The sequence below is a fragment of the Corythoichthys intestinalis genome, chromosome 12 (assembly GCF_030265065.1).
Source record: "Corythoichthys intestinalis isolate RoL2023-P3 chromosome 12, ASM3026506v1, whole genome shotgun sequence".
In the NCBI taxonomy this organism is placed as follows: Eukaryota; Metazoa; Chordata; class Actinopteri; order Syngnathiformes; family Syngnathidae; genus Corythoichthys; species Corythoichthys intestinalis.
The window spans coordinates 46,468,964-46,482,073 of record NC_080406.1 but is presented as its reverse complement, the minus strand read 5'-3'; the positions used below and the strand labels follow the sequence as shown (position 1 = coordinate 46,482,073).

At 37.8% G+C, this 13,110-nt stretch overlaps 1 protein-coding gene across 1 annotated transcript in view; it reads right to left on the bottom strand.

Annotated features, from left to right (window-relative positions):
- LOC130927226 (receptor tyrosine-protein kinase erbB-4-like) overlaps positions 1–13,110 on the bottom strand; it is a 453,841-nt gene that overhangs the window by 117,956 nt on the left and 322,775 nt on the right. The window contains exons 11-12 of the mRNA XM_057852903.1: positions 10,113–10,203; positions 4,476–4,675 (exon numbers count right to left, since the gene is read on the bottom strand). Of these exons, the coding sequence (XP_057708886.1) occupies positions 4,476–4,675; positions 10,113–10,203 (291 nt within the window). The remainder of the gene's footprint in view (positions 1–4,475; positions 4,676–10,112; positions 10,204–13,110) is intronic.

Sequence of the window (13,110 nt, the reverse complement as noted above, 5' to 3'; positions counted from 1 at the left end):
GGTTTAGAAAGTGGATGGACTTCTGAAAGGTACAATGTTAGGGTAATCATTGGGTAAAATTTCTTTCATTCAATCTTTGAACTGCTTATCCTTAGAATGTTTAATTATCCTAACATGTGAACTCAAAATAGCAAGACCAGAGCCCAAATTTCAGCCCACCTCTGAACTTTGAGATGGACATGCTAACCCCTCAACCATGCGGCTTCATGCATAAAATTATATTATGAGGACTTTGACTGAAAATATAAAAGTGTGATATTGGAAAAGTGCTGTGTAGTTCATGACAGTGGCACTATGCCACTTCTTCATGAAAACTGCCAATTTAACAATGACAGAGCGCTAGAGGGAGAGAATGGTTATTCAGTCAGTCTGTCTGAGGAGAAACTTCGAACTTCCACTGTCAGCTTTAAGTAACTAAGTTGTTCAACAGTATTTCAACATGGAAGAAAGGCATCCTGAAAAATAAGGCATTCATATTGGTTTTCAATAAAAGAGATATAGATATTGGCATCTGCTTACAAGGGAGGAAAAAAAAAAACATCTTTCAAGCAAATTAAAGTTATGCTCTTGCAAATGCATTGTCGAATGCTTGGAAAAGCATGAAAAGCTAGAATAAATATCCATTGTGTGCACCTGGGATGAAATCCGTTATTGAAAGAAAATGACCTTCCAACAATTTCAGTAAAATCTGTATGCAGGCCTGTTTACTTTGAAGAATTATTCATTTATTTTTCATTTTTATCTTTTATTTAAATAACAAAAAAGGGGGGTGGAATCGGTAAACATTCCCCTTTTTTCTATTTTTAATTAGATTAGTAAAAAATAAATAAAACAGTAAATATTCTCTTGGCTTTTAAAATATTCAATTGTATTTAATTAATTCAAAAGGAATAAAGAAAAACAAATATTATCTGATTTCTAGACTACATAAAATTTAAATGAATTTTATTTTAACGAACCGATGCATGTGGTTTACTTTCGCCCGCCAGACAAAATGATTCGGATTTGGCCCCCCGGCCAGCATTTTGACACCCCTATCCTAAAAAAGCACAGTAGCAACCTATCAGATATGGGGTTAGCAAACTTCATCTATCAATTGCTAGAGCCCAAATGATTTGGGTTAGGCTCCAACCCGTGGTGTGACCCTGGTAGACATTGAAGGATACAGTACATAAGATGGACTGACAAATTCCCTACATAACCAATTCTTGTGTACATAATCAGTATAAGTTAAAACATTACATAACTGGACAGAAACTGCATGCAAATGGAAAAAAGATATGCGTAAGAAATGTGTAAAAGTGAAATAAATGAGGATGAAAGCTATGTTTTTGTCTCGTTAGATACAACAAACCTTCAGTTGGGTCCGCTTACAATGAAATACTCAAAGGAGAGGTTTGATTTATCTTTTAACATGTGCTTTAAGGATCAAAACGTTTCAAAATTTTTTGACGCGTCTGGTAAATAGAAGCTGATGGGTCCACAAGCTGACAGGGTAATTTCTGTGTATCACGGCTACCATGTGAACACTCCAGAGGTGATGTAAGAAAAGGAAATGATCATTCACTGCCAGCCTCTCTAGGTCAAAATGGATTGGACGTCTAGTGCTGCTAATGGCACTGAAACATGAGCATTCACAGCTGGTCCTTTCAATTTAAATGGATTGCACATCTATTTTTAGTCAATGGGAGGCAATGAAAAGTATTTTTAGATCTTTGGGAATTGCACTATAAGGGTACCATTAGCAATGAGTGGTTAGCTCAAGTTCTGAGGTCGTGGTTTTGAATCTGGCCTCTGTCCTACGTTCAGTTTAGGATTTTCTCAACATGCAGATAATATTTAAGACTTTAAACTGACTTTAGCATTTTTTGGGTGAAAGCAAACGTTAGGAGAAAGTTTCTTTCATCCTAAGTGGAACATACTAGCATCGCAATCGAAAACAATGTTGTGTCTTCCCAAAAGGGAGCGGAAAAAACCAAGAAAAAAGAAGCTGCCCTAAAACTATGTGGAACCCCAAAAGACAGTATAGCAGAGTGTTACTCAAAACATCAAGAGATAATGTCAGATGTACACATATGACACAAGTCACATACTGTATCGTATACTCCTCAGAGACATTTGCCAGAAGTTTTTATTTAAATATATTAATATATTAAATTCGGTTCCCACCAATCCCATTCATTCTCCATCTCTGCTGGCATTCCCCAGGGTACTGTCCTGTACTGTCCTCTTTATCATTTATATCCTCCCCCTCAGTTCCATTTTTCGAAAACATAATATCAACTGTGATTGCTATGTGGTTGACACCCAGCTTTACATTCCCTCGAAACCAACCATCTCCCTCCCACCTTCCTCTCTTATCCCCTGTTTACAAGACATCAGCTCACGCTCTCCAAAAACTTCCTACTGCTCAACAGTTCAAAATCAGAAGACCTTTTAGTAGTATCCTCACAAATTACACAAATTTCTCTGTTCCGATTAAAAATGTATCCATCTCCCCCTCAACTCAGTTTAACAGTCTGGGTATCATCCTCGACAGCACGCTTTCCCTCCGCTCCCACATCAATGATATCACAAGATCAGCCTACTTCCATCTTCGCAATAATTCGCAATTCAGTCGCCACACTGCCTCCACTCTTGTTTGCTGCCTAGTCACCTCCCGACTATTGTAACTCAATGGTCTTTGGTCTCCTTCAGAAATACCTGCAGAAACTACAGCGATAGACTTCATAATGATATTGAGGGGACACCTTCCGCAGACACTGCGCCACGCCTTCAAGTAGGGGGCCGTCCCGTACTCCGCTTCAGTCGGTCGAAGTCGGTCGCAGTTATTCTCAAACACATGCAGCGATCCACCGCTGGATTTAGGTTGAAAAAGTACGAAAGCTGTACCGCTAACAAACAGGAAGGATTTTCTCAGGAGTGATTTGTTCGAGGATTCAAGGTAATTATTATATTTTTCATATCATGCATGCATTTTTCATATCATGCATGCATTTTGAAACGTTGAAAAAAAAATCAATGGGAGAATAATCGCTACAGCATTGGCGTCATAATTCGCGATATTTATGTAAAATAAATGGTAGTTTCCCGTTTTTTTGTGCTTTTAACCAAGAATGGAGACTGTTTTACGTTCATATCTATCAAGAATTTAGGGATTTAAGCATTTATTCATAAACATTTGCAACGTAAAAAGCTCTGTTTTGATAAAGGCGGTGCCACAGTGGCTTAAAGACTAGCAGCACATTCAACATATTTACGTAAAATGAATGCTAGCTGCCCTTTTTTTTTTTTTTTGCTTTTAACCAAGAACCGAGACTGTTTTACATCTATATCTAGAAAGAATTCAAGGATTTAGGCATTTATTCACAAGAATTTTCTATGTAAAAAGCTCTTTGTCTGTGTTGTCTGTGTTAGCTTTGACGGAGATGGGCCCCCTACTAAACGGCTCCGCGCCCTGTGTCCTGTTAATATATTATGAAGTCTTTGCAACAGCTGCTCCAAAACTCTGCAGCACACCTAATCACAGGAACTCCCACCACATCACCCCCATCGGCTCCAGGTTAAACAAAGAAATATTACAAAATATTCATCACTTTTAAAGCGATTCATGGCCTGGCCTCACCCTATATTTCTGACCTCATTGGCATTAACACTCCTCCCCGCTCTCTACGCTCCTCTTCTACTCTTCACATCTTTGTCCCCCGTATCCATCTTACTACTCTCGGTTCTAGATCGTTCAGCCATTTTTCGCTTCGACTCCGGAACTCTTTACCGTCTGATCTTAGTAATACAACCTCTTTCCCACTTTTCAAATCCTGACTCAGAACATATCGGTTTAAATGATTATATCCATCCTGATCCTCTGTTGTGTTGTGTTGTGTTGTGTGTGTGTGTGAGACTTCTTTCCTTCTATTTTGATCTACGACGACTTTATTTTTATCTCTTGTATATTTAGTAGTTAAGTGTCCTTGAGTGTTGTGAAAGGCACTTTGAATTAAAATGTATTATTATTATACAGTACTTGATAATTTAAAACACTTGATGAAACAGAACTTGTGCTGGGCAGTTTTTTTAAATGACTAGAACAGCTTTAAAACATCCTGACCATCATCCAGAAATTTCTAAACCTGTGTGTACACAACTTACTTGGTCTAAAATTCACACACAATGATCAAGGATTTTTTTTAAGCAAGGGTTGCACCAGAGAATGTTTAGAATATTTTGGAACAGCCTAATATGACAGACCGCTATTAATAATATCCAAAACAGACAACTCCGTCCTTAAAATGTTTGACAGGTGCTCTTTGTTGACCCCAATAACAGTGCTCTGATAGTGGAAATAGTTTTTTAAAAAATATGGTATAAGGAACCTGTAGCTAATCATAACTGCGCTAAGATTTGTGACACTTTCATCACTAGCATGTTCGAAAGTTATTGATACTTGTTTTTACATGGTTTTGTTATGAACTTACAGCATTCCTTTGGGCTCCTGTTGTCACGGATCAAAGTTTTCTGGTTGGCAGCACGGAACAGTCGGGTCCAGTTGACTGTGTTGTAGTAGCACAGCTGGCTATTCTCTGCAATGTGCACGTTCCCCGCACTGATCTCTCGGAGTGACTGAAGTTGAAGTGATAAGATGCCATGCTGCTTTAACACCAGCAGGGAGATTCCGCTGAGAGGGAAGAGTTGGAGGATGGACGAAAGGAAACAAAGAAAAAAAGGTTGAAGAGGAATCACATAAAAAGGGAATGGCATGAAAAATACTTTGATGTTTGTCTTTACTCAAGATCACAAGATCACACTGCTATTTTTTTGGCATTTATGTAACTAAATTAGCATGTTCTCAGACTAATGAAGTCTATCAAATCTTACGACCAATCTAACACAACATGTATTATTGTAGTTGTAGTTTTCAATAGTGTGGAAATACACATCACATTTTCTGTTAATTTGATAGTTTATTTTGTTTTCGGTGTTCTAATATATTTACTGTCTTTAGACAATGCCATTCAACGTTTAATGATATTTCAATGGTATTTCAATGTGTATGTATAAATATATATATATATATATATATATATATATATATATATATATATATATATATATATATATATATATATATATATATATATATATATACACACACACACACACACACACTATGTGTGTGTTAGATATTTTTAACCTTTTACCGGGTTCGGGCTCGTGATTATTTTTGATAATTAAAAATAAGGATAATAATAACACATTTTATGATAATTCATAATTTTTAATGAACAAATATAATTATAAACTAGAGGATCCCTCTCATAGAGCAGACATCTTCTGCCTAAGCAACCCAATTCAAAGTATGGCCATGTTTCTGACCTTTGACCCCTTCTTTTCTCATGTTATCTGGGGATTTCCCTGTTTCACTTAGGTGATGGGAAATTGGGCCTGACCAAACCATTTTCATAAGATTGGAATAGTGTGTAAAAAATCAGGTTTGAGAAATGTACTTATTTATCTTTATTTTTCAGTATTATCTCAATGGCTGCCATTGACGGTGATATGCGTCCAATCCAATCTGACTTAGCTGTCTGGCAGCAATCCCAGCCAACCCCACAGTCATATTTGCTGTGAAAGGCAGTGAAACATGATTACTCAATGCCAACCTTCCCAGTTTTTAATGACGATAGTTGTCAATGGCAACATATGAGCTAAAAGCTACAAGCAACAAAATAATCCAAATGAGACACAGTGGTACTTTTACTTATGAACGTCTCGACATACAGAATTTTTAGGTTAAGTCACGCCTCAACGGGAAAATATTGTCTCTGGTTATAAATGACATTTCAAAATACAAAAGGCAAAAATACAGTATGGCTGGTACTCGCCGCTCCAAGAGTTTACTGAACGTAACATACTTATAGCTGCTCTGACATTGGCTATTGCCTAGCATTCCTGGCATCCAATCGGCTAAGAGAGACCTCTACTGTATGTGTATGTGTGTATCTCAGCGTCCTCTTTATTCGCCCGTCGTGTTCCGACAGCTTTACATGAGTGTATTAACTTTTATTCTTACTTTTACTTTTATTATTTACATGGCAGTGTTGTTTTTGTCAACGATGACGATAATGAAAATATTTTGTCAACGAACAATTTTTTCATGACAATGACGAGCTAAAAACCTGTCATGGGAGACTAAAACATAATGAGACTGATGCCAGTTTTAGTCTGACGAGATGAGAACGAGATTAAAATTCACCATAGTTTCCGTCATAAGTTCACAATGTGTGACATTTTCTTATTGTATTTGTAGTTAGCATGCATCGTCGCAGTGTTTGGTCGTGTGTGCTGCACCGACCCCCACTCGCCACAATGTGTGTCCACTCCAGGCTCCTTTTGTGAAACAAATGTGTTAGGTGCTGCTTGGTAAGTTTTTATTATTATCATGGCGAGATATGCCATGTTGCTCTAGCCTTTAAAGGTATGTGCTGAGTCATCATCACACACTAAATGCAACTTGTAGCGTTAGCATAGCATTCGCATTAGCATTAGCATTTAGCGTGGTGAGTGTCGTCTTGAACTCTTGGAAAACTTTTTACATACAGTGTGTAGCGTCCATGGGAGTTTAATTGATTGAATTTAATGTACAGTTTTCCTGCTTAGTGTGTATTATTATAAAAAAGATGGTGATTTTCTTGTACACTCTACAATTATGTCCTCGACTGTCAATGCTAATGCGAAATTGTTCCTAACCTTTTATTGATTGATTTAATCACGGATTAAAATTTTTTTTGTTGACAGACGAAAACCTTTTGAGTAATTGTCGACCAAAGCTAAATGGAATTTGACTGAATTTTTGTTGACTAAAACTAGACGGAGACATAACACATTTTGAAATGACTAAAATATGACTCATTAGTATTTTCGCCCAAAAGTCTAAGACGAAAATTAAAAGGGTTGCCAAAAACAACACTGTTACATGGAAAACGCGTCTCTACTTACAGAATTTTCAAGTTACGAAACTAATTTCGTAAGTAGAGGTACAACTATATAATGCGAAAACAAATCAATATTTTTTTTCCCGCTTTGTGGAACCCAATGCTGTACTAAGGAAATTTTATATGGCTATAATGTTGGAATAGATTCGTACAAACTGGGGTAATAAACTTTTTTTCCATCGTTAATACATTTCTGAGGTATTAGATCAAGACTCTGTATCGACAGCTAAGACTTGGACTCACATGCAAAATATGTGCCTGGGACATCCCTAATCATATTATCTGCCCTACAAAATACAGTGATACCTCTACATACAAATTTAATTCGTTCCAGGACCTTGTTTGTAAGTCGAAATGCTCATATGTCGAGCAGGATTTTCCCATAAGAATACATTATAATTCCATTAATTCGTTCCACAGCCCATAAACCTACACTACATGCTTAAATATACTGCTGTTACAATTGCAAATAGCAATTACAAAGAGCAAAACAAATAAATTATGAATAAAAATAATAATGATAATATAATAATAGTAATAATAATACCTGTAACAAATCGAGTTATAATGTAGCGGACTTTTTTTGCTGTACCTGAACGCACCGCGGGGCTGACGTGACGGTGAGTTTACTTTCTGTTTTAATGCTGGCGTCCGCTGCTGTTTCACAAGTTAATGAAAAAAAATGATTAGAAACCTGACAAAACTGGGGATTTCTATGGCGATGTTACCACAATAAGAATTGTCACCTTAACTTATAAAGACTGGCGAATGGAGGAGGACAGCCGGCCAAGATCGACATTTCACGGCCCTATTGTCGACCCAGTTCATGGATGCACACACACCATTCTTATATTTTGCTATCATTTACATCTTCATTTCAATCGTAAGTGTCACCTTTTTTATTTTTTTCTCCACCTGCACTAACCTTTTTGGATCTATTGTTGATTTCTCTCACAAGAAAATTAGCTGTGCGTCCGTCTTCCGGCAAAACAAAGAAACTGCGGTGTTGTCAAAAACCGTCGTGTTTCGAGCATGTCGTCAGATGTAGAAACAAATGGCGAGTCAAATTTTACATCGGACGTCAATTAGATCGTGTGTCGAAGCGATCATATGTCAAGGTACCACTGTATATATAAATAGGATAATCCATTATCATGTAATTCCCTTTCTGACCACTGTGCTCTTTGACCTCATTCCGCCAAAATTTTAATCACTTCTTCCGTTTCATATGACAAACATTTCCAGTCAATTTGATAGCAATCCTTTTAATTGTTCTTGAGTTATCTTGAACACAAACAGACAAATAGAAATACGGAACGGAATACAGTATAACCTACAGTACATAAATTCATATTACAAATACAGTTGTGGTCAAAAGTTTACATACACTTGTGAAGAACATAATGTTATGGCTCTCTTGAGTTTCCAGTTATTTCTACAACTCTGATTTTTCTCCGATAGAGTGATTGGAACAGATACTTCTTTGTCACAAAAAACATTCATGAAGTTTGGTTCTTTTATGACTTTATTATGGGTTAACAGAAAAAGTGATCAAATCTGCTGGGTCAAAAATATACATACATGGATCTGAAGAAGCAAATCATTGACTTGAACAAGTCAGGAAAGTCACTTGGAGCCATTTCAAAGCTGCAAGTCCTAAGAGCAACAGTGAAAACAATTGTTTGTAAGTATAAAGTGCATGGCACTGTTTTGTCACTGCCACGATCAGGAAGAAAATGTAAGCTATCACCTGCTGCTGAGAGAAAATTGGTCAGGAGCGTGAAGATTCAGCTGAGAATCACCAAAAAGCAGATCTGCCAAGAATTAGAAGCTGCTCGAACACAGGTGTCAGTGTCCACAGTCAAGCGTGTTTTGCATCTCCATGGACTGAGAGGCTGCCGCACAAGAAGGAAGCCCTTGCTCCAAAAGCGGCACCTTAAGGCTCGACTGAAGTTTGCTGCTGATCACATGGACAAAGATAAGACCTCCTGGAGGAAAGTTCTGTGGTCAGACGAAACAAAAATCGAGCTGTTTGGCCACAATGCCCAGCAATATGTTTGGAAGAGAAAAGGTGAGGCCTTTAACCCCAAGTACACCATACCTACCATCAAGCACGGTGGTGGTAGTATTATGCAGTGGGGCTGTTTTGCTGCCAGTGGAACTGGTGCGTTACAGAGAGTAAATGGGATAATGAAGAAGGAGGATTACCTTCAAATTCTTCAAGATAACCTAACGTCATCAGCCCGAAGATTGGGTCTTGGGCGCAGTTGGGTGTTCGAACAGGACAATGACCCCAAACACACATCAAAAGTGGTAAAGGAATGGCTAAGTCAGGCTAGAATGAAGGTTTTGGAATGGCCTTCCCAAAGTCCTGACTTAAACCCCATTGAGAACTTGTGGACAATGCTGAAGAAACAAGTCCATGTCAGAAAGCCATCAAATTTAACTGAACTGCACCAATTCTGTCAAGAGGAGTGGTCAAAGATTCAAACAGAAGCTTGCCAGAAGCTTGTGGATGGCTACCAAAAGCGCCTAGTTGAAGTGAAAATGGTCAAGGGACATGTTACCAAATATTAGCGCTGCTGTATGTATATTTTTGACCCAGCAGATTTGATCACTTTTTTCTGTTCACCCATAATAAAAGAACCAAACTTCATGAATGTTTTTTGTGACAAAGAAGTATCAGTTCCAATCACTCTATCAGAGAAAAATCAGAGTTGTAGAAATAACTGGAAACTCAAGAGAGCCATGACATTATGTTCTTCACAAGTGTATGTAAACTTTTGACCACAACTGTACATTCTACAAGTAACCTTCACCTCCGGTAGGTTTCACCTACTGGCAGGTAATTCATTTTCATAGTTTTTAACTCATTGCCAGGCAGGGAGAACGCCAAACATCCATTTCATTGAAACCGTGAGGATAGACTGTGAATGCTCATGTTTCAGCGCTGTTGACTGTGTTACACGTCCCATCCATTTTAACTTGGAGGTCTGGCAGTGATAAATGGCTACCAGCGTCTCTCAGTCAAAATGGATTGGATGTCTAACGTTGTCACTTGCAGCCAATGAGCAAAATAGATGCTGTATAAAGACATACATGTTTGCATCAAATTTATACCTGTACAAAGCTCTCCCCCCGATTGTTACCAAGTTGCTGAAAACACTCAAGTCGGTTATGTTGTCGGGCCAAGACTGGATGTTAAGAAAGCCTAAATGGGGATGCAAACACAAACAGACAAATAGGTTATAATGAATCACCGCCACTGACAGAAAAAAAAATAAATAAATAACGCAAATATGTGTGTTGGCATCCCTCGAGGAGTAGCAGCATTCCAGGATCGAGTAACCACACTGCTCTAGGCTAGAGTTGGGTGCCAGCTGTGCGTGTACGTCTCATCAAGTCTCATATATCAACATTTTTGCATTTCCTTTAAGCAATCTGCATCTCAGTCTTGAATCATTTAAAAAGATGAGCTGAGAGGGTGGATGTGGCTCATTTAGGATTTTCAATAATGGATTCAAAAATATGAAATATTCAGTAGAGACCAGTAGGAGGTACAATTCTCTAGCCAATATCAGAAAACAAACAAAATAAGTGGATGGGGGAGTAAGAAAGTAATATCAGGTGGAATAATGGATGGGAGACGAAATGAATTGAAATGAAGAAAACATGCATTTCTTGGAGATTAAAACAACACTATGGATATGTTGCCTTAACGACAAACACTTGCATCCTAGAGAATATGTGGTGGAGACAACTAGAAAATCATTGTAGGTGTGATGGGCAGTGTGGACTGTTCGCTAATCAATGAACAATCAGACTCCATTATATTAAACTGCACATTTTTCTTCTGCAGGAAGCATAATATTTACTCAAGATGTTGAGAGGCAAGAGGAGATGAAGTAAACAGGGAACCTTTTTGTAGACAAGACAGCAATAACCTTCAGCAGCATCTTTATCAGTTTGCGGACATTGTTTTGTTTATACCAATCCCTGCTGAGCTGCGGCGTCAGAGTGGAGTCGAAGGCATATTAAGAGTGTTTGATGAAGAAATGAGAAAAGACAAAAGTCAGGTAAATGTGAGGATGCACAGAGTGGGGTTCAGAGTGTGTTAATGTGAGTTGAATTTTACGCAAGTCCATAAAGTTCAATTTATGTGCCTTTTATGTGAAACATAAAAAAATTACCAATCATGGCAAAATTCAAATTAGTTTTGTATTATTAAAATTTGAAGTGCATGAGCAAATGCTTACATCATGACAGAAGTGTTTTTGAGAAAACACACTAAAGAACCATTTTAACGCGGTATGGTTGGAATTAAATCATCATGTTTTAATGCCATCGACGGTGATAGACCTCCAATCCATTTTGGCCAGGAAAGGCTCGCATCAATGCGAACTCTCCCAGTCAAAATAGATTGCTCATCTATTGCCATCAATGCCAGCCAATGAGTTGAACTTTGAAAAATGTTGAAGGTTGTTAGAACAGCAGGAAGGTTGTTAATCTATTTTCTTCGTTTCAGTGTTGTAAGTGATAATTTGACAAAATAGAGGATGTATACAAATCTAAATTTTATATGTAAGAGCACATACATACAGTATACATATAAAGTAAGGATATTCCGAAAAGTCGGGGCCGAAAATAGCAATGCATTCTTCATTTTCGGCCAAAAACCAAAAACTAACTAAAAATGCATTGTTGCTATTTTTCGGCCATACGTGGAGTTTAGGAGGGGGGGCCAGCCCAACCCCTCCATGGCCGAAAAGTCTCATTGCATGTACAGTGGGGAGAACAAGTATTTGTACAAGTATTTCACTGTAATTGACTTTCCTATCTATGATTTTAAAATTAAGAGTTTTCTGGTAAAATATTGTTTATAAAAGTTGTATTGCAATTAAACAAAAATGAATGAAATGAACAAAAAAATATTTTTATTAGATATTTTATAATGGGTCAAAATTATTTTTCCGAACAGATCATGTGACCAGCACCTTAGCTTGCTGAGCCAAAACCACCCGAGAACCGAAGAGGCAAAATGGATACACGTGATTTTTTCAAACCTAAGCTTTCAAAAACGACAACAACTACTGAGCAAGAACCAAGGATTGAAAATTTGGACCATGAAACGCTAGAGACCACCGTCAAAATGGTGAGCGGAGTTTGCCCACTAAAGACGCTAATTGTTCAACTGGTGTCTTGTCAGTGTAGTTACCCTCGTCAAAAATTGTATCCCCTGGCCGCGGGAGCGCACAAACACACATTAGTTATGAGTTACGTCGACTTAAACAATTAATTGAAGCCAGAAAAGAACAACGGTTATATATTTTGGACATTGACGTTTATTAAACTGGAGAAACTCAATACAGTATTTGAATTACAGTAATAACAGTTATAGGTCCTCCTATGAGTAAAACAGTAAAACATAGCATTTTTTTTACATTCAGTACGTATGATACGTTTTACGGCAGAAAAAAAAAAAGTTTTTTGAAAGATGGCCATGTTTTAAAACCTCGTAGATAACTACATCACCAAAACACGGATATCACGCAAATCAGTGCAGCGCAGTGGCCCCGCCAAGGGGATACAATTTTTGACTGGGGTAACTACATTGGCACGAAACCGGCGCGTGTACCATATTTAATGGATGCAGATTTTGGCAAAAGTATAGCTTTCCTAAGCAGCCTGACTTAGAATTCCCCTCAAGAATGATGGGAAACAAAGAAAAACGCTCATTTTCAACTTATTATTTTAAACATTCTTGTAAGTTAATTTCATTGTTGGCACTGCGTTTCGAGGTCATCAACATGTTGTGCCCCCCCGCACCAAAGTAAAAATCCACCTACGTTTTATGCCCCAACCTTTCAGCACATTTCTTATATAAAGTCTATGTATGCACTGTTTTCTCTTTTTTTCAACCCAGTGCATTCAAGTTCTTTGCCACCTTAGTAGCATGCTGTCTTACCACCTCATTTGTTTTTATGTAAAAGTCAAAAGATCGTGCACTTCAACACATTCTTCAGAGAGCACATTCATGTATAACACAAATTACAGAATGTAGCCACTTAAGAAGACAGGGTCAGCGCTCACAAGCAATTGTAATGTGGGTTCAGGATTT